Source organism: Artemia franciscana, chromosome 5, assembly GCF_032884065.1.
Source record: "Artemia franciscana chromosome 5, ASM3288406v1, whole genome shotgun sequence".
Lineage (NCBI taxonomy): Eukaryota > Metazoa > Arthropoda > Branchiopoda > Anostraca > Artemiidae > Artemia > Artemia franciscana.
This window is the reverse complement of record NC_088867.1, coordinates 33,900,243-33,927,585: the sequence shown is the minus strand read 5'-3', so window position 1 is coordinate 33,927,585 and position 27,343 is coordinate 33,900,243. Positions and strand designations below refer to the sequence as shown.

At 37.1% G+C, this 27,343-nt stretch overlaps 1 protein-coding gene across 2 annotated transcripts in view; it reads left to right on the top strand.

Moving 5' to 3' along the window:
• LOC136027307 (cilia- and flagella-associated protein 58-like) overlaps window positions 1-27,343 on the top strand; it is a 102,041-nt gene that overhangs the window by 38,251 nt on the left and 36,447 nt on the right. For both annotated transcript variants that reach the window (XM_065704420.1, XM_065704419.1), the window contains exons 8-9: window positions 11,392-11,500; window positions 26,096-26,274. In XM_065704420.1, the coding sequence (XP_065560492.1) occupies window positions 11,392-11,500; window positions 26,096-26,274 (288 nt within the window). The remainder of the gene's footprint in view (window positions 1-11,391; window positions 11,501-26,095; window positions 26,275-27,343) is intronic.

Here is a 27,343-nt window from a genome sequence, read left to right as displayed (position 1 = left end):
TTTATTTAGCTGGTGCTATTCTCACTTTCACTAGTCTTCAAATCACATTCATCTGTGCTTCTTTTTCATCCTTCTACCCCTAAACATTTTAAACGACCTTTAAAGTTTGCCTTGGCTTGGATTTTGTCATTATGAAAAACACAAAAGCCAAACCATTGTTTTTAATGAAAGTATGGAAAATATTGATGCCCTTATATATGTAAAAATCCCAAATCCAGCCATCATAACTATCATTTTCGATTTTGGAAGGTTTTGGTTTTTGCTGTCGCTTATGTTCTAACACCATTTTTTTTTAAATTTAGACTTATTAATTCAGAAAATTTACTACTGCCCTTTGCTTTAGCTGCCCATATGGATCTATTTTTACATGATAGTTCAGGTTGTAGATATGTTAATTGTTCAAGTGGTGGGACGAAAGATTCTTTTTCTTCCAACGATTTATCATTTATAACAGTTGTAAATTATCGTTTTTGGGTCTTATCTCATTTGATTGTCCAGGTTGTTGATTTTCAACCATTGTGAATTGAATTTCTTCGGAGTGTTCTCTTGGTCTTATCAAGTTGGGATGGTTCACGTGGTTTCAAGGAATCATCATTGTTTTTCTCATCTAAAAAACTAATTTTAAAATTTTCAAGTATTTTTTTATTTTGAATTAAAATATCAAAATTACTGCTCAGGTGAAGTTAATATTTTTACAGTTTACATGATAGGTTTAGCGACTCTGAAATTTTTGTGAAACATTTTTCCATTCTTTGTTTATGTCTGGAAAGGACATTGTGTATACATATAGCCAGTTTTTTGCTCTTTGCGCAATTTAACGTCTTTTCATACTACAGTCTTTTACACGATATTTGATTATTGAAACAAGTTCTATTTCTAACAACGATTCTACTAAGCTTCAAGTTTTTGGTTTTCTTTTTTAAGGGTTTTCAATTGTTTTTATGTCTTTTCAAAATATGTGCATTTCTTTTTTTTGCACTTACCAGTTTTTGCCTTTAAGCAATTTAACGTAAACTTCTCTTCGCATGAAGAATTTCTCCACGCATTAGTAGTTAGGGGGGCAGTACTTTGAGCGTACAGATAGGGGGTATACTATTGGAGTTACTAGCCCTCCATGACGTTATTAGGCATACGTGATACACCTGTTTGTTACTTAATGTTATAGCACACCTGTTAATTATATAATGATATAGCACACCTGTTTGTTACACAATAGGGAATGTTTATCTTTGATTTTTATGTAATAGGAAGCTGCTTTTTATGTAATAGGGAGTTGCTTGTTACGTAGTAGGGAGTTTTATGTTGCGTAATAGGGAATGTACGTTACTTAATATGAAATTTTTACTCTACTTTGAGGATGACAAAATCTCGCGTGACTTATTAGATTTTGGAGGATGATGTACTTTCACGTCTTTTCTTAAGTCTCAGGGTCCGTGGGGAACTACCGATTGTAACTGAGGATGGCACACACGCGGGTGTTATGTAATAACGACACATACGTGGGTATTGTCGCCTTGTGGCCCGATCTGGTACCCTTCATCATCATTTGAACGTTATAATACGTTTGAATATCCCTAAGGACATTTTCTTTGAACACCAGGAACATACCATGTCATGATTATATTGTGATAGTCCAAGGCAACTCCCAGCCTTTGACACGCCAAGGCTGGCTCGTGGCAACCTCTGGCATGCTGCATCAATTCTATAGCATTTTCCCACAAAAATAACCGTTCACACTAGAATCGATCATTTAAACTTAACGGAAAAGTCCTAATAGTGTTTTTTCTGGTGACTACTGCCAATTGAAAACAGCTTGGCACAATGTGCCCAATTGATGGCACCCTCTGATACCAGTCATCATCACATGAGCGTTTTTCTGATGCTTGAGTATCCTGATGGAATATTTTTTATTTGAACAGTGAGAACATGCCATTTCATTGTTAGAAGATAATCATCCAAGGTGGTTCCCAGTCTATGACACTGAATGTCTGGCTCGTGGCACCCTCTGGCGTGCATTATCACACCTACAGCATTTTTTGGCATTTTCATACAAAAATAACCGTTTATACTGGAATTAATCGTTTAAATTTAAAACAAAATTCCCAATAGCTTTTATTCTGATTTCTCGTGGTAATTGACGCCAGCATGGCACAATATGTTCATCCGGTGGAACCCTATCATTACTGTCATCATCAATTGAACTTTTTCTGTTGTTGGAGTATCCTTATTGATATTTCATGGAACATGAATGGGAACATACCATTTCATTTTTAGAACTTGATGACTCAAGACAATTCCCAGTCTATGACGCTCAATGGCTCTCAATAACTGGCTTACGGCACATACTGGCACGCATAATCGTGCCTAGAGAGTTCAGGTATTTTCCTGCAAAAACAGTGTTTACACAAGAGTTGATCGTTTAAACTTAAAGGAAAATTCCCAATTATGTTTCTTCTGAACATTTGTGGCGACCCACACCAGCATGCCCGTCTGGTGGCAACCTCTGGTACCGGTGATTTTCAATTTAGCCTTTTTCGACGTTTAATCATCCCGATAGATATTTTTCTTTGAACACTGGGAACATGCCGTTTCATCGTTAAAGCGTAAGAGTGCAAGGCAATTCCCAGTCTATGACACTCAATGGCTGGCTTGTGGCACACTCTGGTGCGCATTATAACGCCTACAGCATTTCCAGGCACTTTCCTACAAAAATAAACGTTTACACAAGAATTGATCATTTAAACTTAAAGAAAATCCCCGCAGATCCACAGACCCTGGTTTCAGTCCCAATTCCGCCGGCTTCCACCTCCTGTTCAAGTAACTCCAGTTCCCACTATACCCACTCAGTCCCAGTTCCTAATAGGTAAAACACATCCAGATACACAGGTACGGTGAGAGAAAGGTAAAAGCACACAAAAGTGTGCAGATTCACTCATACAAACACACGAAGACAGACACAGGAGCAGGAAAACACACACTCAGACACATAAATACACACAGACAGGGAAACACAGTCAGACACACATGCATGATGAGAGGGAGATAAAAGCACACACAAAACACAGAATCAAATAAACAAACACATAAAGGCAGACACTAACCCGAGCAAACACACATTTGGAATTACAGACACGGTGAAAAAGAGACAAAAACACACACAAACTCACAGATATTGACACACAAGCACACAAAGACAGACACAAACATGCAAACTCGCATTCACACAAAAAGACACAAGCAGAGAGAGAGAGAGAGAGAGAGAGAGAGAGAGAGAGAGAGAGAGAGAGAGAGAGAAACCTATACACAAACACACAGAGTCAGACACACAAAAACATAAAGACAGACACAAAGACAAGTAAACACACACGCTCAAACACAAAGGCATGGTGAGGGAGAGAAACACATATAGAAACACAAAGAGTCAGACACACAGATATACAAGGACAAACACAGCGACAGACAAACACACAGTCAGCCACACAGACACGATGATAGATACAAAAACATTCACAAACAGACAGAGTCAGGCAAACAGACAGGCAAACACACAGTCAGACACAAAGGCGCGGTGACAGAGTGACAAAAACACAAACTGAGAGATTCAGAGACACATACTAACAAAAACAGACACAGAGACAAGCATTCACACACAAATTCACGCTCACAGACAAATTGAGATAGAGAGACAAAAACACACACAAACACACAGAGTCACAAACAAACACATACGCACACGCACACAAACGCCCAGTGAGAGCCAAAGACACATTCAAACATACACAGTTACACAAAAAAACATAAAGACGGACACAGAGACAGGCAAACACGGTCAGACACATAGGCACGTAGAGAAAGCGACAAAAACACACATATTAAGATACACAAACAAACAAAGACCGACACATAAACATGCATTTACACACACATTCACACACATAGACACAGTGACACGCAAACACACACGCACAAACGCACGGTGAGATCCGAAAAGCACAAACGCAAAAACACAGTGTCAGATCACAAACACACAAAATCACAAACAGAGACAGATAAGCAGACGATCAGACACATAGGCACGGCGATAGAAAGACAAAAACCCACAAAGACAACCAAACAAGCACAAAAAGACAGACACAGAGACAGACAAACACACAATCAAACTCAGAGGCTTGGTAAGAGAGAAGGAGAGAAACAAAAACAAACACAAACACAAAGCGTCAAATGCAGAAAAACACAAAGAAAGACACATATACAGGCAAACACAAACTCAGATACACAGGCATTGTCAGAGAGACAAAAACGCAAACAAACATACATAGTTAGAAATAAGCACAAAGGAAAAAGACAAAAATAAACACAGTAAAACACACAGAGTCAGACAAACGAACACACAAAGACAAACACAGTGACAAAATGCATACAGACACATACAGTCAGACACACAGACATGGTGAGAGAGAGAGAGAGACAAAAACACACGCAAACGCACAGTCAGACACACAAACACACAAAGAAAAACACAGAGACAGACGAACACACAGGCACGGTGAGAGAGACATAAAAAACACACAAACACAGTGAAAAAATGCATACAGACACATACAGTCAGACACACATACATGGTGAGAGAGAGAGAGAGAGAGACAAAAACACACGCAAACGCACAGTTAGACACACAAACACACAAAAACACACAAAGACAGATACAGGGACAATGTACTTTGTGCTTGTCTTTGTGTGTTCGTTTATCTTACTCTGCGTGTTTTTGTGTTTTTTTCTCTCTCTCTATGTGCCTGTGTGTCTGATTCTGTGTGCTTGTGTGTGTTTCTGTGTCTTTGTCTGTCTTTGTGTGCTCGATTGTCTGACTCTGTGTGTTTGTGTCTGTGTTTTTGTCTCTCTATGTGCCTTTGTGTCTTACTCTGTGTTTGCGTGTGTGATTCTATCTGGGTGTTTATCTTTGCTTCTTCGTGTGTCTGACTGTGCGTTTTTGTATTTTTCTAACTATGCCTGTGTGTCTGACTTTGCATTTTTCTGTCTCTGTGTTTGTCAATGTGTGTTTTTGTGTCCGACTGTGTGTTTGTGTGTGTTCTCTGACTCTGTAGGTTTGAGTGTGTTACTGTCTCTCTGTTACCATGCCTATTTGTCTGACTGCGTGTTTCCCTTTCTCTGTGTCATTCTTTGTGTTTTTGTGTGTTTGACTCTCTATGTTGGTGCGTGTTTTTATTTCTCTATCTCACCGTGCCTGTGTTTGTCGCTGTTTGTTTTCCTGTTTCGAAGTCTGTCTTTGTGTTCTTGTGTGTTTGACTCTGTGTGTTTATGTGTGTTTTTGTATCTCTCTAACTAAGCCTTTGTGTCTGGCTGTCTGTTTGAATGTCTGTGTTTCAGTCCTTGTGTGCTTGTTTGTCGGACTCTGTGTGTTTCTTTGTCTCTTTGTCTCTCTCATCGTGCGTTTGTGTGTGTTTGTGTATGTTTGTTTGGGTTTTTGTCTCTATGTGCCTGTGTGTCTTACTCTGTGTGTTTGTAATTGTATTTTGTGCCTGTGTGTCTGTATTTGTGTGTGTTATGTCTCTCTGCCGCTGTACCTGTGTGTCTGCCTTTGTGATTGTATATCTCCTTGTTTCCCATTGTGTCTTTGAGTATCTAACTCCTATGTGTTTTTGTGTGTTTTGTCTCGATCTCTCTCTCTCTCTCTCTCCCACTTGCTGTGCCTGTGTGTCTCACTGTGTTTGTTTGTCTGTCTTTGTATCTGTTCATGTCTGTTTGTGTGTCTGAGTCTGTAGGTTTGTGGTTTCTTGTCTCTCTTTTACCATGCTTGTCTGTCCGACTGTGTGTTTGGCTGTCTCTGTGTCTGCCTGTGTGTCCTAATCTGTGCTGGCCTGTCTCTATGTCTGTCTTTGTGTTTATTTGTTTGACTGTCTGTGTTTGCGTGTGTTTTTGTCTCTCTACCATCAAGTCTGTGCTTCTGACTGTCTGTGCCTATCTTTATATGTTAATGTGTCTGAATCTGTGTATTTGTAGGTTTTAGTCTCGCTCACTCTCTCTGCCTGTTGGTCTAGTTGCATGACTGCTGTCCCAGTGTCTGTCTTTACCTGTTTGTATGTCTTAATCAGTGAGTTCGTAAGTGTTTTTCTCTCTCACTCTCCGTGCCTGTGTGTCTTGGCGGCTGTTTGCTTACCCTAGTGTTTGTATGTGTCTATTTTTTTGTCTGAGTCTATGTGTTTGTGTGTGATTTTGTCTCCCTCACTCTCTGTGACTTTGTTTCTTGGCGGGCGTTTGCTTGTCTCAGTGTCTGTCTTTGTCTATTTGTATGTCTAAATCATTGCGTTTGTCAGTGTTTCGTCTCTTTCACTCTCTGTCTTTTTGTGTCAGGGCCAGTGTTTGCTTGTCCTAATGGATGTCTTTATCTATTTGTATTTCTGAATATGTGTGTTTGTAAGTTTTTTGTTCCTCTCATGGCTTTGTCTATTTGTATGTCTTAATCTGTGTGTTTGTGTGCTTTTTTGTCTCTCTCACTCTCTTTGCCTGTGCGTCTGGGTAGATTTTCGCTTGTCACAGTATCTGTCTTTGCCTGATGGTAAATCTGAATTTGTGTGTTTTTATCTCTCTCAATATCTCTGCCTATGTGCCGGGGCGGGTGTTTGCTTGTCCTAGTGTCTCTCTTCGTCTATTTGTATGTCTAAATCTGTATTTGTATGTACTTTTGTCTCTCTCACTCTCTTTGTGAGAGAGACACAGACACACAGATTCAGACACAAACACAGACAAAAACAGACACTAAGACAAGCAAATACCGACCCTGGCTCACAGGCATAGAGAGTGATTGCAACTAAAATAGCTACCAACACAAAGATTAATACGCGTAAATAGACAAAATGAAACACTGGAACAAGCAAACATCCGCCTAGACAAAGAGGCACAGAGGGCTAGAGAGACAAAAGCACTCACAAACACACAGATTCAGACACAAAAACAGACAAAGACTGACACTGGAACTAATAAACACCTGCCACAGATATCCTGGGACAGAGATTGAGAGAGACAAAAACACATAAAAACACACAGATTCAGATATAGAAACAGAAAATAACAGACACTATGACAAGCAAAAACCCATTCAGACATGCAGGCACAGGTAGTGAGAGAGAAAAAAAAAATAAACACAAAGATTCAGACATACAAACAGACAAAGACAGACACTTTTACAAGTAAAACCCACTCAGAGAGACATGCACAGAGAGTGAGAGAAACAAAAAAGCACGCAAAAACACGGACTCAGACATACAAGCAAAGAGAGACAATGGGACATATAAACACCCACCCAAACACACGGGCCTAGAGAATAAGAGAGACAAAGACACATATAAACTCAAAGATTCAGAAATACAAATAGACAAAGACAAACACTTGGACAAGCACACACCAGCCCAGTCACAGATTCACAAAGAGTGAGAGAGACAAAGACGCATCCAAACACACAGATTCAGAGACACACAAAAACAGATAAAAACAGACATTAGGACAAGTAAATACCGACCCAGGCTCAGAGGCACAGAGAGTGAGTGCAACTAAAACACCTACCAACACAAAGATTAAAACGTAAAAATAGACAAAATGAGAAACTGGGACAAGCAAACATACGCCTTGACACAGAGGCACAGAGGGTGAGAGAGACAAAAGCACTTACGAACACACAGATGTAGACACAAAAACAAACAAAGACTGGCACTGGGACTAGCAAACACCTGCCCCAGATATGTAGGCACGGAGATTGAGAGAGTAAAAAAACATACAAATACACAGTTTCAGATATAGAAACAGATAATAACAGACAATATGACAAGCAAACACCCATTTAGAGACGCAACCGCAGATAGTGAGAGAGACAAAAAAATAAACACACAGATTCAGACATACAAGCAACAAAGATAGAAACTGGGACAAGCAAACGACCACACACGCGCACATGCACAGAGAGTGAGAGAGACAAAAACATGTACAAACAGACAGATTCAGACTTACAAACTGACAAAGACAGGCACTATTACAAGCAATCATCCACTCAGACTCACATGCACAGATAGTGAAAGAGACACAAAAACATACAAAAACACAGATTCAGACATACAAACAAACAAAGACAGATACTGGGACATGCAAACAACCGCCAAAACACAGGCAAAGTGAGTGAGAGAGACAAAAACACCCACAAACACACAGATTCAGACATAGAAACAGACATTGACAGTTACTATGACAAGCAAACACCCACTCAAACATACAGGCGCAGATAGTGAGAGAGACAAAAAACATACCAACACACATATTCAGAAAAACAAACAAACAAAGATAGACACTGGGACAAGCAAAAGTACGCCCTCACGCACATGCACAAAGAGTGAGAGGGACAAAAACACATACAAACAGATAGATTCAATCTGCCAACAGAAAAAGACAGACACTATTACAAGCAAACACCCACGCAGACACACATGCACAGAGAGTGATAAAGACAAAATTTATATAAGCATACAGATTCAGATATACAAACAAACAAAGATAGAAAAAGGGACAAGAAAACATCCGCCCAGACACAGAGAGTAAGAGAAAAAACCCCACACAAACACAGATTCAGACATGCAAACAGACAAAGACAGACACCGGGACAAGCAAACACCCACCTAGTCACACAGGCACAAATAGCGAGAGAGACAAACACACACGCAAACACACAGATGCAGAGATGCAAACATACAAAGACAGACACCGGGATAAGCAAACACCCAGACACAGAGGCAGAGACAGTGAGGGAGAAAAAAAGATACAAACACACAGATTTAGACATACAAACTGACAAAGACAGACACTGGGACAAGCAATCATCCACTCAGACACACAGATACAGAGAGTGAAAGAAACGAAAAACATACAAATATACAGATTCAGATATATAAGCAAACAAAGACAGACACCGGGACGAGCAAACACCCAGACACAGAGGCACAGAGAGTGAGAGAGAAATAAAAAAGATACAAACACACAGATCTAAACATACAAACTGACGAAGACAGACACTGAGACAAGCAAATACCCGCCCAGACACACAGGTACAGAGAGTGAGAGAGACAGAAACGCATAAAAATAAACAGATTCAGACATACAAAGAGACAAAGACAGACACTGTGACAACCAAACAACAGCCCAGACCCAAAAGCACAGAGAGTGAGAGAGACAAAAACACATACAAACACATAGATTCAGACATACCAACAGACATAGAGAGACACTTGGACAAGTAAACATCTGCTCTGACACACAGGCACAGTAAGAGAAACGAAAACACCTACAAAAATATAGATTCAAATATAAAACAGACAAAAGTAGACACCGGGACAAGAAAAATCCCGCCCAGACACACAGACACGGAGAGTGAGAGAGACAAAAACACTAACAAACACAAAGATTATGACTTAAAAACAAATAAACACAGACACTGGGACATGCATACACCCGCCTACATGCACTGGCATAGAGAGTAAAAGAGACAAAAACATATTCAAACGCACAGATTCAGCCATACAAACAGAAAGCACTGCGACAAGCAAACATCTTCCAAGTCACACAGGCACAAAGAGTGAGAGAGACAAAGAGACATACAAACAAAGATTCAGACTTACAAACAGATAAATACAGACACTAGGACGAGCAAATACTAGCCCTGACTCCCAAGCATAGAGAGTGAGAGAAACCAAAAAACGTACCAACACAAAGATTAAGACGTACAAACAGACAAAGTCAGACACTGGGACAAGCAAGCACCCACCCAGACACAGAGGCACAGAGTGTGAGAGAGACACAAGCACTTTCAAACAGACAAATTCAGACATACAAACAGACGAAGATTGCTATTATTCTACTACTATTATTCTAATTTATTGTTCTTGAATAACAAAGTAGTAGGACTGGTAAAGAAATTATTGTTATTTATTCATTAGACAACTACAGTTTACTGTTAGTTGTTGTCCAGCAATTGAAGACGACAACAATATATTGAAAAAAGAAATCACCAATGCAACAGCACAAAAAAAAATTATTGCCCAAATATACAAGCAAGCAGTGAAGGAAAAGAAAATTAAGGGGAAATAGTTCACTATATTATTTCAAGTGTCAGAAAATACAAAAAGGATTTTATAAGCATGATTTTGCTGTGTAAAAATGCGGTACAGTGTCAAAAAATAGGCGTATTTTATGCAAAGAAGTACATCGCTTCTTCGCTTCCACCATTTTGTTATATGTAATTTATGGTAAGGATCACAATGTTCAAATTTAGCCAGAAGTCCTGATTTCACCCTATTTAAGCCTCAAATGAAGAGTTGAAGTAAGTGAGAGAGAAAAGTATATAGATGGAGCCTTGATAAATCCTGACCTCGTAATAAAATATGCAAGACAACAAAGATATAAAAAATAAGAGTTCATTATATCAGAACAGAGTTTTACTTAACTTAATTTGAGTTTTGTATTAGAATCAAATGTTCAGCATTTATAATTTGTGGTTTCAGAAACCTTGGTCAAATTCTTGTTCGTGTTTTAGCTGGTAGTGAAATTTCCTTATTATAGAAGAAACACAAAAGTTCTAAATAACAAATATAAAAAGGCTAACATATTCCTTCTTAAAATAAACTAATAATATCGTAACAGAATTAGGAGGGGGGTAGGTTGACCCCTTTACTAGGATTTAATATTAGAAATAGAACACATTAGGCAATTAGAAAGAACAATTAGAAAGAACACATTAGACAAAAATTTTATAAGCGTGAAGACTTACATTCATTGCGATTCGGTGACCCTAATTATTCTTGAGGTTGTATTGATTCTAAGAAAAATAACTACTACATCACAAAATGTTTTTTGAGAATACAAGCAACAGCGTGAGTTAAATATATACAAAACCGCTGTAAAATAGTACCTGGAACGTGATACTGGCTTTTTGATTGTCCTCACTTCACTCACATAAGATAAGCAGGTCAGGCCTTTGGCCCATGTGAATCCATTATTTATTGCAAATAAATTATGTCGTCTTAGTGACAATTTTACCAACTTTTTCTTTCTACTTTGTTCTGAAGGAAATTAATTAGCTCCCGCTTCTTAGATACCCATACTTAGCTTTCTATACATGGAAGAAACTAGCCAAAAACCCTGTTCGTCGGCTTCTGTTGCCTTTGTTTACTCACTAGGCCTTTTATCCCTCATACGCTTGTTGTGATGCCGTCATTTTTTTTATAGTTCATTTTATTCTCATGGTACTAACTAGATGTTTCCAGCTCGAATAGTAAAGCGACAAATTCAACATATTGATTAATAGAGGCCTTATATTTTCATTACCTTTTATTGCAGGAAAGAGCTGAAATAGCCGAGATTCAGGTAAGAAGACTTAATGAAGAAGCAAAAAACTACCAGAAAGAACTCATCAAAGCTGAGACAGAACTTGGAAAAAAAGAATCTGGTAGGAAAATTTTGACTTGTATATTTTAGGGGTGAATGTTTGAGCCCTGTACGGGCCGGTACAGCAGAAATTTTGAAACTAGAGAATTCCGTAACTTATAAGCATCATGGTTCTAGGGATATGGATTGAGTGGTAGAAATGGGGTGCCAATTTAACCAAGCTCAACTAATTCTGTAACAAAAATTAAAATAAGAATGAGCTACTAAACTCTGCTTGACAATGAAGTGCTTATAGTTCAAAAAATAATCTTCATGATTGTATCCTTGCTATATTACTACAGAAAGCTTTTTTCTAAATAAAAGCTCAGATTTTCTGCCTTGTATTCACAAACTACATTGAAAATAAAAACTCAGTCTATCTTGTAATTCACGCAAAATGCAGGAATTTTTGTCATGTAAGTAATTACTAAGTCTTAATTTTATGACACTAACCATTTTTATTTGAAATCCCTCAGTATGCGTACTGTGCATAATTGTATAATTAGTACATTTGGATAAACTCTGTTATATAGGTTTTGAAACAAATTCCGTTTAATGTCCTGAATAGGAGAATTTTATTGATTTAAAAAAAGGATTAGTACTAGTGGCTTCTGATTTTATCGCCCTGGGCTGCTGCTATGTGAGCTGTCACTTTTATCTGCTGGTTTATGTGCTGGTAAAAGCGTAGTCTTTAACTTTCCTGCCATCCTTGTGTATTCGGGTGGGCAACCGGCTTCGAATTATATTGCTAGGGAGTTGTTTGTTTTAGACCAACCTAACTGACATAGCCTTGTGTCACGATTGTGTCACAATTGTAGAAAAAAGCCAAGACAGATTGTTGAATTAAGTGGGCAGCCCAGTCAAGGGTCAGACTTTGAAGACGACTTACTGGTCATTTGAAGACACTTAGTTTGGTAGCTTTGTGTGCGGAAAATTATATATCGAAAAACTAAGCTTTGTGTGGCCCAGATTGCTTAAAATATGTCAAAGAATTTTCCCTCTTAAAAGCGATTTAAACTTTTCTCTGGGTTTTGTCCCTGGATACAATACAGTAGATTATATAATAGCCTACAGCAAGTTTAACCAATTGTTAACTTCTCTTAACCGTCTGCCTCTCCCTCCTGAAGCACATAAATGGCTCTATTGATGAGTAGATGATGCTATTTCATGCAAAAACTTCACCAAGACAGATTGTATCTAACAAACATATTCCAGTTGGCTTAGAAACTTTGTAATGGCCAGTCCTTGGGGTCTCATGCTATTAAAACTTACTTCCTGGGAATCTTTGTGGTCATTTCCTCGCAGCTGGCATATTAGTTAGCCTAACCCAAACACTCCCACCTGGCTCCTTCTTGAACTTTGATTGATTTATAACTTGACAAAAGTGCTTGATTTGCTGTTTGATCTTCGAATTAGCATGGCATGTTCAATTAAGAGCAACAGTTTTGGTACTGTATCAGTAGTTTTGAGGTCGGGAAAAGACATGAAGAAGAATGGTGAAGGTTTAAGCGCAGCCTTAAGAAGAACAGCTAAAAAGATTGCAATTACTGGAATGAAAGCTTGTTCAAAAACTTGAATCAGGTTGCAGGGCTACAGAAAAGGAGACGACAGAAGACAGATAAAATAAAAAGAAGAAAAGACGAGTTACTATTTATTGCCCAAGAACTGTAACAGATTACAACAAGTACATATGTCAGTATAATATGGTAAGTCACTTGATAAGCAATCATAGATTAGTCATAGACAAGGAAAGGGACTGTAAGAATCCACTATAACTTTTTAGATGCAACGTAATGAAACAGTTTCATGGAACTTCATTTCAATGGAAAGATAATCATTTAAGCTTAAATAAACTGAATCTTCACCTAATTCATGTGGCGCAGTCATTTCTATTTAAGCCGAATGGAGAGCACTATGTGGACGAATGTTTTAATAAAACGGAAGTCTATGCTCAGTCTAACATCTGCAGTCAACACAGCTACGCACAATGTGCGTACAGTGCATCCTCTATCCTAATCTGTTCAAACGACACAACTTTAGCCAATAATACTGCTGCTACTGCTAACTCACTGCAGCACCAGGCCACCCGAGGCCAGCACAGCTACGCACGCTCATGTTCCATCACAATAAAAGCATCTCTTTTTGTGTAAAGAGAAAGTTTCGATCCTCCTAAGAAGTTTGAATATCCCTGAAATTTTTCCTTACGATATCAATCCACCCCACTTGGCGATGACGTGTTTTTCGTTTGGCCCTTGACCTTGGGTCAACAAGGACAATCTGTAGTAATCTGTCATCCTTCATGCACAGAATGTGTCTTATACATATCATCCGTTCCCTCGTTATTGGCCTAGAAAAGGGGATTGAACTACATTGCAATAAAGCTTACTGTTTGGTATTCGTTCAGTCAGCCAGACCCCTAAAAATCCTTTTACGTTTTTTCGAACCGCCAATGCTTCAGAACCATGCTTAACCACTATCATCAATCTAGCTTCCAATATTTCAATCTTGTTTAGAATACTTGTATTCTATTCCTCCATTATTTTTTCAAATGTGAAAAACACCCTGAACAATTGCTATTCTACTTTTAAAATCTTCGCTGTACCCACGGTCCTTACTAATAATGCTACCTAGGTAAGTGAAGCTGCCAACTTAATTAATATTCTTATTACTCAGCATAACCTCTTCATCTTCACTTATTCCTAGTCTTAGCGAGTTAGTCTTCTTGATATTATTTTTCAAACAGATTCTTTTATCCTGAACTCACAAAAATACTCGTTTCTTTTGCTAACATTTTTGTTTAATACGCTTGAATCATCAACACAATCTAGGTCCAAGACCTAGTTTCACTACGAGAGTTTCACTTCACCATGTCAAACAACCAGCCTGAAATAAAAACCCATCGCTATTGTCCAAAGCTCAGTGTAGCCAAATTATTAAGTGAATACCCTTCGTCAATTTCCCAATTTATTGCCTTCATTACAGTGTTGCCAATTTTTTTTTCCTATGTCCTGAAGAACTATTAAAAATACTGTAAATCATAGAATTGCTCATTTGCAAGATTGTCCTCTTTTGAGGACCAGAAAAACAATGAGGTAGATAAGACGCTTGTTCCTTTACCTTTTATAACGTATGGATGTTGCCTTAGTTAGACTTTGGATAGCTTGCGTTACTAAGCGCTCTTATTCAACATAATAATTTTAACCTGCAAAATTAGTTGCTCAAAGAACCTAAAGAAACAATCAGGATTGGTAGCGCTTTTGTAATGACAGCAGAGAAAAGATTTGGTAGGTAAAAGAACGAGTTTGGGGGGGGGGAACACCTCTCTCGGGATCTCAACTCCATCTTATTGACACTAGAAAACAAATCTAGGAGGTAAACAAAACTAGTATCTGGGAAATATCAATTATATGTGTGAGATATATTAAAAACACTGAAATACAGGGTGACCCAAAAAGATTCGTACCCATATTTTATTGGATAAAAAATCCATTTTTTTAACAAATATCCTTTCTGTTGCAGGACATAAAAGGTGAACCTTTGGATGATCGTTTACAGCTATAGCTGCCCCAAACATGTCTTGGACAAATCAGCAGAAGATATTCTCCCTGGAGACCTATTTTGTGACAAAATCATACCAGAGTGTACAAATTCAGTTTCGAAAACTTTTCAATTGTCGCAACTTATTTTGCGACCTATTTTGGACGAATTTTTCCAAAATAGTTGTGGACTTATGTTCTAAAGCCACAGGGGGAACTTATTCAGGCTGGAAAAAGAGGAAAATATTGCTGCAGTGAGGGACTCAGTAGGATGCAACCCTAGGAAATCAGTGCATAGACGCAGCCAAGAACTCGGAATGACAAAGGAGTCACTTAGGCGTGTTCTCACGTTAAAATGGACAGTGTAGTCCCACACTACAGCAATGTTTTCTTCTTTCCTTGCAATCTCTTTCCTGCCTGAATAAGTTCCTCCTGTGGCTTTAGAAATAAGTCCACTACCGTCCCATGCTTACTGAATTTCGCAACCCAAATAACAATCGTGATTTTGGTGGAAAGTTGTGACAATGGAAGTTTTCGAAACTGAATTTATACTCTCTGGTATGATTTTGTTGCAAAATAGATCTCCAGGGAGAACATCTCCTGCCGATTGGTCCAAGACATTTTGGGGGTAACTATAGCTGCAAACGATCATCCAAAGGTTCACCTTTCATGTCTTGCATCAGAAAGAATGTTTGTTAAAAAATAGATTTTTTATCGAATAAAATATGGGTACGAATCTTTTTAGGTCACCCTGTATAAGTTTCAAGAGACGCTAAGTTGAGGGAGGGGGGAAAGTTCTGCAGACCCTCTGTTCCTTTGTGAGTTACTCGGCACTTCGGCAACTGGCTTTTCAAAGTTAATTCTCGCTGTTCTGCAATTAATCGTAATTTAAGTTTTATGAAAGATCCCAGTGGGGTCCTTAAAAAGGTACAAATCTTTAGACTGATAAATTTCTAGACTGAGTTATTTACACTAATTCAATAGATTTGATGGACTCGGCCAAAACTAATAAAGGGGGCTAAGAGAAAATTATAAAACCCCCAACCAAATCAAACTTAAATCTACGAAACCCCTTGAACTTTTTAAAGGGTAATCGCAGCTTATTTTTATGATCAGAATGGAGTTTAATAAAACACATTAATCAACAAGAGCTAAGAGCTCATATGGTACTTGTGACGAGGTGAAAAGAGCTAAGAGCCATGAGATCATATGGTATGAGCTCTAACAAAATTCTATGAATCAATAGATTGATTTAAAAAGGAAAATAAGAGGCTTAATGCCGGTCAGGATTTAAAATAAGAGCTCTGAGTCACGATGTCCTTCTAAATATCAAAATTCATTAAGATCCGATCACCCACTCGTAAGTTATAAATACCTAATTTTTTCTAATTTTTCCTCACCCTTTAGCCCCCCAGATGGTTGAATCTGGGAAAACGACTTTATCAAGTCAAATTGTGCAGCTCCCTGACACGCCTACCAATTTTCATCGTCCTAGCACGCCCAGAAGCACCAAACTCGCCAAATCACTGAACCCCTCCCCCCAACTCCCCCAAAGAGAGCGAATCCAGTACGATTCAGTCAATCACGTATCAAGGACATTTGTTTATTCTATCCACCAAGCTTCATCCCGATTCCTCCACTCCAAGTGTTTTTCCAAGATTTCCCCCTCCAACTCCCCCCAATGTCAAAAGATCTGGTCGGGATTTGAAATAAGAGCTCTGAGACATGAATTCCTTCTAGAAATCAAATTTCATTAAGATCCGATCATCTATTCGTAAGATAAAAATACCCCAATGTTCACGTTTTCCAAAAATTCTGGTTTCCCCGTCCAACTCCCCCCAATGTCACAGGATCTGGTCGGAATTTAAAATTAGAACTTTAAAACACAAGATCCTCCTAAATATCAAATTTCATTAAGATCTGGTCACCCTTTCGTAAGTTACAAATACCTCAATTTTCAAAATTACCCCCCCCCCCCCCAGTTCCACCAAAGAGAGCAGATCCGGTCCGGTTATGTCAGTCACGTATCTTAGACAGGTTTCTATTCTTCCCTTCCAGTTTCATCCTGATCTCACCGCTTTCAGTATTTTCTAAGATTTCCGGTCACCCCAACTGCCCCCCCCCAATTACGCTTGATCTGGTTGAGATTTAAAATAAGAGATCTGAGTTACGAGGTCCTTCTAAATATGAAGTTTCATGAAGATCCGATCACTCCTTCATAAGTTAAAAATACGTCATTTTTTCTTATTTTTCAGAATTACCCCCCCCCCCCCAATAGAGCGAATCCGTTCCAATTATGTAAATCACGTATGTAAGACTTTTGATTATTTTCTCCACCAAGTTTCATCCCGATCCCTCCAATCTAAGCGTTTTCCATGATTTTAGGTTCCCCCACCCCAAACTTCCCCCAATGTCACCAGATCCGGTCAGGATTTAAAACAATTGCTTTGAGACACGATATCCTTCTAAATATCAAATTTCATTGAGATCCAATCACCCGTGCGTAAGTTCAAAATACCTCATTTTTTCTAATTTTTCAGAATTAACCCCTCCCCCAACTACCCCAAAGAGAGCGGATCCGTTCCGTTTATGTCAATCATGTATCCAGGACTTGTGCTTATTTTTCCCACCAAGTTTCATCCCGATCCCTCCACTCTAAGTGTTTTCCAAGTTTTAGGTTTCCCCCTCCCCCCCCCAATGTCACCAGATCGGGTCGGGTTTAAAATATGAGCTCTGAGCCACGATATCCTTCTAGATATCAAATTTCATTGAGATCCGATCACTCGTTTGTAAGTTAAAAATACCTCATTTTTTCTAATTTTTCAGAAATAGCCCCCCCCCCAACTACCCCAAAGAGAGTGGATCCGTTCCGTTTGTGTCAATCATGTATCTGGGACTTGTGTTTATTTTTCCCACCAAGTTTCATCCCGATCCCTCCACTCTAAGTGTTTTCCAAGTTTTATGTTTCCCCCTCCCAACTTCCCCCCCCCCCCAACGTCACCAGATCCGGTCAAGTTTTAAAATAAGAGCTCTAAGACACGATATACTTCTAAACATCAAATTTCATTGAGATCTGATCACCCGTTCGTAAGTTAAAAATACCTCATTTTTCCTAATTTTTCAGAATTACCCCCCCCCCCAACTACCCGAAAGAGAGCGGATCCGTTCCGATTACGTCAATCATGTATCTGGGACTTGTGCTTATTTTTACCACCAAGTTTCATCCCGATCCCTCCACTCTAAGTGTTTTCCAAGATTTTAGGTTTCCCTCCTCCAACTCCCCACAATGTCATCAGATCCGGTCAGGATTTAAAATAAGAGCTCTGAGACACAATATCATTCCAAACATCAAATTTCATTAAGATCCCATAACCCGCTCATAAGTTAAAAATACTTCATTTTTTCTATGTTTTACGAATTAACCGGCACCCTACTCCCCCCCCCCCAGATGGTCAAATTGGGAAAACGACTATTTCTAATTTAAGCTGGTTATGTCCCTGATACGCCTGCCAAATTTCATCGTCCTAGCTTACCTGGAAGTGCCTAAAGTAGCAAAACCGGGACCGACAGATAGACCGACAGAATTGGTGATTGCTATATGTCACTTGGTTAATACTTAATGCCATAAAAAACAAGTCAGAGTGAATTGAAAGGCGACTTTAAATTATCAGAGAGATTTAATGCTCTAATAAACCAAAGGTGCTTGTTCTCAAAGGGGAAAATACGGCTCTAACTAAGGTAGGGCCAAAGCCCAAAAGGGAATTAAAAGGGCTTTAACTGACAACTCAGCTCAAAACGCAAAAATAAGATATATCGGTTAGACGAATTGGTGACCAAAAGGTTCTATAATATTATTTTCACTTTATATTTTAAAAAAAGATGGATGCCACAGATAGCTGAAGAATACTTACTTACCAAAAAGTTTCTCTCCTTCTTTACTTAACCTCAAGACATCACAACTCCTATTTATCTCAGATCCGTATATTATGTTCGTTTTGGCTATTGATTTACTGACTTTTTGTCCCATCCCTTCTTGAAATTCTAGCCATTCCCTGCATTGTAATTAAATTAGCATTTTTATATATATATTTCAGGGCTAGTTATAAAAACACGTAATGTTGCAATACCTTGCAACATGGTCTTTTTTGTCCAGTAAAATTGGGCTAAATTGGATATGAAAGGCAAACCAATTTTCAAGTTAAGCTATGTAAAATACCAGGTTTATTTCTGATTTATTGGACCAAAGAGGATTTCAATTTTTTACAAAATTGAGCTACTGAAAATGTGTAAATGTATTAATCATAATAGTAAGGCGTTCTTACAAACTTCCCCACTTAAATACTAAGTAATTTTTTTTTTTTTAAGGGTAAAAGGGAAAAACAAGAATTTACTAAGAATCATTGTAATTAAGTTTCTTCTTGTGCTACCACTATATGAAATCCCTGCAATTTTTGGTGTTGACTGTCTATCTATAGTTTTTTACTTTTATTGATATTAGTCCTACCAGAGAGTTCTATTATGGATATAAAAAGTGGAAAAATATTGAATATCCATGTCCAATATGGTAACATTTTCTAATGGTAACATCAGCTGTGCATTGAGCTTTGACGGTTTTGATGTTTTTTTTGGGATTGGGGCTACTATCAGGATGTCATCACCTTAACAGTGAAAGAACGTACTGGTCCCACTCAGTGCAACACTACGTGTTTTTAGAACTAGCTCTTACAACCTTCCCCACTTAAATACTAAGTAAAATAAAAAATTTTAAGGGTAAAAGGGAAAAACAAGAACTTACTAAGAATCATTTTAATTAAGTTTCTTCTTGTGCTACCTTTATATGAAATCCCTGCAATTTTTGTGTTGACTGTCTATATATAGTTTTTTAATTTTATTGATATTAGTCCTACCAGAGAGTCCTATTACGGATATAAAAAGTGGAAAAATATTGAATATCCATGTCCAATATGTTTATACATGTTGCTTTTTGCCTTCTTGCAAGGAAAGTCGTATTTTATCCACTTGATAAAGGCCAACAATTGAACAAGGGCTACTCTGAAAGTAAATAGAGAGTAAATTTTTAATCCTGTCTTCCCAGTCTTTACTTATTTCTGCTAGGCAAAGATTTCCCTTTAGACCTGTGATTGTAATACTTGAAGGCGCAATCTCCTTTGTAATGTGTCCACCATATGACTTATTAACCCCTAAGGTATCTGTGAGTAGTGAACACTCTTTTGTATTTGAACGAGCTAACTTTGTTTTATATAGGCATCCTTATTTTCATTTTCTTCCATACATTCTAAGATAATTCTGATTCCCTCTTTAAAGGGGGATATTACAATATATACTGCCTTCCCAATTGGTTCAATCAAGATTGTATTCGCTTTTACTATTTTGGTTGCGCGTAACTTGTTTACTATGGCACTATTTTGTACGAAGTTTGCTAGGCTACATACGGTCATTTGTGTACTTCTTAAGAGAAATTGGAGTTGCATAATAGTGTTATACTGCATACGTTACATTCTTTATCTCATGTTCAGTTTGCTAGGAAATATCCAATTTGATCCTTAATGAGTTAGAAGAATTTAATTCATTCTCTATTTGAAAAAAATACGAGGTATTGAATAATGGTAACGGTATACTTATTATTTCAAACATTCTGAATTCATCTTGTTTTTTACAGACAAAAAAATTGCAAATTACTACTATTTTAAGTTGTTGTGTGGCCACCTTACAAGGAATTTCTATGCATTATTCCAATAATCTGTATCGTCTATAGTTGACTGATATTCTAAATCCTTTGAACAGTGCCCTCTAAATCTAGAAAATTGTCTTAAGAATGGCATCAGGACTGGTAAATACAAATAAGAAACTCCTATTTTCCAGCTGAAGAATGGAAAAAATTATCGTTTCAATTTTCCTTTCTAGTATTTTAATTTGCACTAATCTCTTTGTTATTTCTTTATCTTCCTGCAGTCGTCAGAACTTTGTTTGATTATTCTGTTTGAATACATATTCAATAATCCTACTTAAATTTTTTCCAAGATTTCTATGGTCTTGTTTCTTTCCATTATCAGTTCTTGGTCTAGCTCATTCACTAATAAAGTAGACTCCTCAGTCATATAAATTCATTCTTCATTATTTTTTTTTTTTTTTATAAATAATCCATCTCCTGAAAAATTGTTTCTACTTTCCTCTCAGTGGCTTGACCTGTTACCCACCCTATGCCTTGCCGTAGAAGGGGCATAAAGCTTCTTTCGTGTCTTTATGAACCATCATTCATAAAAGATTTTATTATTTTTAAGATTCCTTCACTTTCGATCAATTCCTCGTGTAATATTTTACACGTCTTGACTACATATTTCATCAAACCCTTGATCACCTTAAGATCTTTGAAGTTCCCCTTTCCTTTTTCCAAATCCCTTCCTGCTACTTGTTTCACCAAATTTATCTTTTCAACACTTGAAACGATCGAATTTAACTCATCCAAGTTTGATCAGGTACCTTTTAAATTAACACATACGTTAAGTTGGTGTGAAAATGTAGGAGCATCTTTATACTACGGTAAAATCAGATAAGTGGAATAAGTCCTAGAACAATGTCCATATATCTAAAATCGTTAAGGCAGAGTTCAAAGACACCGGGAAGGGTCCGAATACTAAGGTTTTTAATTTTTTCTAAACTAATAGTGGCTTGTGTATGTCGGATAAAATCTCCATCGTTTGATAAAAAAATACTAAACATTTGATTTAACATCTAGATTTAACTGACAGAATTCAAAACCGTTTCAGAGAAAGGTATTAACCCTACTTGGCCTGTCGCCCTTGCTTACAAGAGGCATAACTCTTCATAGGGCAGAAATACATAACCAAATAGCCTTCAAGGATATCGGCAAAATAAATCCCATTAATGGTGTTCACCTGGCACTATGGTATGTTAATTTAAAATGTATCTGATTAAACTTGGATGAGTAAAATTCGATCGTTTCAAGTGTTGAAAAGGTAAATTTGGTGGAACAAGTAGCAGGAAGGGATGAACAAGTAGCAGGAAGGGAATATCAAGGGTTTGATGGAATATGTAGTCGAGACGTGTAAAATATTACACGAAGAATTGATTGAAAGTGAAGGAATCTTAAAAATAATAAAATCTTTTATGAATATTTTCTTAGTGAATGAGCTAGACCAAGAATTGATAATGGAAAGAAACAAGACCATAGAAATCTTGGATAAAAATTCAAGTAGGATTATTGAATATGTATTCAAAGAGAATAATCAAACAAAGCTCTGACGACTGCAGGTAGATAAAGAAATAACAAAGAGACTAGTGCAAATTAAAATACTAGAAAGGAAAATTGAAAAGATAATTTGTTCCATTCTTCAGCTGGAAAATAGGAGTTTCTTATTTCTATTTACCAGTCCTGATGCCATTCTTAAGACAATTTTCTAGATTGAGAGGGCACTGTTCAAAGGATTTAGAATATCAGTCAACCATAGACGATACAGATTATTGCAATTATACATAGGAATTCCTTGTAAGGTAGCCACACAACAACTTAAACTAGTAGTAATTTGCAATTTTTTTGTCTGTAAAAAACAAGATGAATTCAGAATGTTTGAAATAATAAGTATACCATTACCATTATTCAATACCTCGTATTTTCTTCAAATAGAGAATGAATTGAATTCTTCTAATTCATTAAGGATCAAATTAGATATTTCCTAGCAAACTGAACATGAGATAAAGAATGTAAAGGATACAGTATAACAATATTATGCAACTCCAGTTTCTCTTAAGAAGTACACAAATGACCGTATATAGCCTAGCAAACTTCGTATAAAATAGTGCCATAGTAAACAAGTTATGCACAACCAAAATAGTAAAAGCGAATAAAATCTTGATTGAACCAATTGGGAAGGCAGTATATATTGTAATATCCCCCTTTAAAGAGGGAATCAGAATTCTCTTAGAATGTATGGAAGAAAATGAAAATAAGGTTGCCTATATAAAACAAAGTTAAGCTCGTTCAAGTACAAAAGAGTGTTCATTACTCACAAATACATTAGGGGTTAATAAACCATATGGTGGACACATTACAAAGCAGATTGCGCCTTCAAGTATTGCAATCACAGGTCTAAAGGGAAATCTTTGCCTAGCAGAAATAATTAGTGACTGAGAAGACAGGATTAAAAATTCAGAATGTTTGAAATAATAAGTATACCATTACCATTATTCAATACCTCGTATTTTTTTCAAATAGAGAATGAATTGAATTCTTCTAATTCATTAAGGATCAAATTAGATATTTCCTAGCAAACTGAACATGAGATAAAGAATGTAAAGGATACAGTATAACAATATTATGCAACTCCAGTTTCTCTTAAGAAGTACACAAATGACCGTATATAGCCTAGCAAACTTCGTATAAAATAGTGCCATAGTAAACAAGTTATGCACAACCAAAATAGTAAAAGCGAATACAATCTTGATTGAACCAATTGGGAAGGCAGTATATATTGTAATATCCCCCTTTAAAGAGGGAATCAGAATTCTCTTAGAATGTATGGAAGAAAATGAAAATAAGGTTGCCTATATAAAACAAAGTTAAGCTCGTTCAAGTACAAAAGAGTGTTCATTACTCACAAATACATTAGGGGTTAATAAACCATATGGTGGACACATTACAAAGCAGATTGCGCCTTCAAGTATTACAATCACAGGTCTAAAGGGAAATCTTTGCCTAGCAGAAATAATTAGTGACTGAGAAGACAGGATTAAAAATTTACTCTCTATTTAGTTTCAGAATAGCCCTAGTTCAATTGTTGGCCTTTATCAAGTGGATAAAATACGACTTTCCTTGCAAGAAGGCAAAAAGCAACATGTATCAACATATTGGACATGGATATTCAATATTTTTCCACTTTTTATCTCCGTAATAGGACTCTCTGGTAGGACTAATATCAATAAAATTAAAAAACTATAGATAGACAGTCAACACCGAAAATTGCAAGGATTTCATATAGCGGTAGCATAAGAAGAAACTTAATTACAATGATTCTTAGTAAATTATTGTTTTTCCCTTTTACCCTTTAAATTTTTTTTTACTTAGTATTTAAGTGGGGAAGGTTGTAAGAGCTAGTTCTAAAAACACGTAGTGTTGTGATGTCACATCACAACACTACGTAGTGTCCTGACATCACCTGACACGTAGTGTCAGGATGTCATCACCACACGTGTGGTGATGACATCCTGATAGTAGCCCCAATCCCAAAAAAACATGAAAAACGTCAAAGCTCAATGCACAGCTGATGTTACCATTAGAGAAGTATATTATGCTGTTTTCCACATGGTCGTAGCACGAATAGTTTCGTCGTTGAATTGACTGGAAACCTCAAATTAAAAAAAAAATTCATGTAAATGACCTTGTGTTTCAGCCTAGAGAATGATTCTTACGGAAGATCTTAAGACTGTACTATCTGTTTTCAGTTTGGGATACCCCTTTATTTTTTTACAAGGTTCAGATTTTTAGATGCAGGTCCTTGCAATACTGCTGCAGTTGTTTCCCTACTACAGCTTAGTAGAAAACTTCCAAATCATCTGTATTGAAAAAGTAGAAGCGACAGGAAGGCCGCTGTTACAGTAGTAGTGACAGGAGACGACAGGAAGTTTCAGAATTACGGGTAATATCAAATTCTATCTTCCCTGCAACCTCACTTGAGAGATAATCGAAAGACTCTGTGTTGTTCTCATCCTCTCTTCTCCTTCTATTCACTGACTATCCCCATGTCAAGAAAAATTACAACCATAACAATCTCTTTCTTGTCATCAGTTAGATTGTCTAGTATAGAGTTAGCCATCAGTTGCAAATTCATAAGGTATTTCTTGGTACTTAGACGCTCAATGTTCCCAATTTGGAATACTTTTAGTTATGTAATACTCTGTCCTTAATCTGTGGATAGTTTCATATAAGCCCTTCATAAATTCCAAATTAGGTCAGTATAAACTTTGAAAACACCAAAGCAAAAAATTTCAAACAATCATCTTTGGTGGTATTTCATTGAAACTATTGGTTAAAAAAAAATAAATAACTTTAGCCATATACCAAAAAATCCTGAAAGCTCAACTGATTCTAATTTAAGAGCATGAAATTAGAGCATGTTGCTGATTAGACTTAGGTTTCTTTGGAAAACTTAAAACTTGACGAAGCTGGTACATTCTGAGCAACAAAATATTAAAAGAGACGTTCCCAAATGGGAACGTTGGGTGCTAATGGGTTAATTCATTATGTTGTTCATCCGTGCTTACATCTTGGTGCACGGGAATTACCACATCTGGTGCCGGTATACAGGAAAAGGGAGATATTTTACCTGCCAGTTTTATTTGACAGACTCGCCAAACTGAGTCGAGGATCAGGCGTTGGCCCCCAATAAAGACCCTTGAAAGATTTTGTTTTAGGGAAAAAAACTATTAGCTGTATACCACCAAAAATATTTACCTGATATTTATTTTTGACCTTTTGCTCAAGCTGTCAAGATCCAGTTTTTTGACAATGAGCTGGATTTTTATGTTTCTTCCATCTGGAGCTTAACCTCAAAAATGTTTATTTTGAGGCCAGGAACTGTAAGCGCTTTAAATGTATTTTTTTTTAAATTTTATCATTGAAAAAACCAACGGCATATTTTTCAATTTTTGAAAATTTTCAAGTTTTTTTCTGTATTCTTTTAAGCTTTTTTTTTAAATATACATACATTAGTTATAGTTTAGTCGTCCTCATTCAATAGGATGAAAGGCACAATTACTACTTCCCTTCGTGGCGCCCCTGTTTACTGTAGTCTGGCTGAAACAAAATACCTTATTCCTTTTGCACTTTCTTGAGTGCCGCCAGTTTGAACTATAAAGTCTGGTATTCTATAACTACGAGGTTTAAGTTTGAACTCAATGTAAATTTGGACACTTTACAGCTCAAACGTTGAGGCCATACGAGCTAGTATGATTTAATCTGTCATGTTATTCACTTTCCAAAGTATTTCGCTAGAACAGACATTATACTATACTTGCTTAAAATTTCAATTTTCATATTATTTTAGTTAATTCAGCTCTGCAGAAGGAGATTGAAGTTCTCAATTCAATTATCGGTGATTTGAAAAAGCAGGAAGAAGGTGCTAGAAACGTAATTAAGTCGCTAGAAAAGGAAATATTGAAAGCAGAAAAATTGTCTACAATCAAAGAAGAAGAGCTGAAAAGAGAAAGAAATGAAAAAAGAGAGGTATATTTTCTCTTATAGTACAAAAGTTATTATTCCTGAAGTTTCTTTATTTGAAAAACTGAATAATATATTTTAATTAGTTCATAATTTTACACAATGATTCTTCATCAGAGATAGTTTTTAGCTGGTATGGGTTCGAGAAGAGGGATTTTTTACTCCAATTATATACCACCGCACTTCTTTCGATGGAAGAAAGAAGCAACCCCCTACAACTCCTTGCAATGATACTTTTTGTGATGGCTGGAAAATAAGTTACATAAAAACCCTGACAAATAGTCAAGATGACAAAAATTTATAGCCTTAAAGTTAAACTGGAACATTTTTTGGCTTTAATTGTAAGGTTCCTACACCAGCAATAATGTATGTTTTCTGATAGTTTTGGCACTTGCCTTATGATAATTCAACAAGAGCTAAGAGCTCATATGGCACTTGTGACGAGGTCGCAAGAGCCAAGAGCTCATATGGTATTAGCTCTAGCAAAATTCTAAGAATCAATAGATTGATTTAAAAGGAAAATCAGAGGCTTAATGCCGGTCGGGATTGAAAATAATAGCTCTGAGTCACGAGGTCCTTCTAAATATCAAAATTCATTAAGATCCAGTCAGCCATTCGTAAGTAACAAATACCTCATTTATTCTAACTTTCCCTCTCCCTTCAGCAGCCAAGATGGCCGAATCGGGGAAAACGGCTTTATCAAGTCAATCTGTGTAGCTCCCTGACATGCCTACCAATTTTTATCGTCCTAGCACGTCCAGAAGTGCCAAACTCGCCAAAGCACTGAGTACCACCCCCTAACTCCCACAAAGAGAGTGGATCCAGTAAATGTACGTCAATCATGTATCTACGACATTTGCTTACTCTACCCACCAAGTTTCATCCCGATTTCTCCACTCTAATTGTTTTCCAAGATTTCCGGTTTGCCCCTCCAACACTCCCCAATGTCAACAGATCTGGTTGGGATTTGAAATAAGATCTCTGAGACATGAGTTCCTTCTAAATATCAAATTTCATTAAGATCCGGTTACCCGTTCTTAAGTTAAAAATACCCCAATTTTTCTAATTTTTCCAA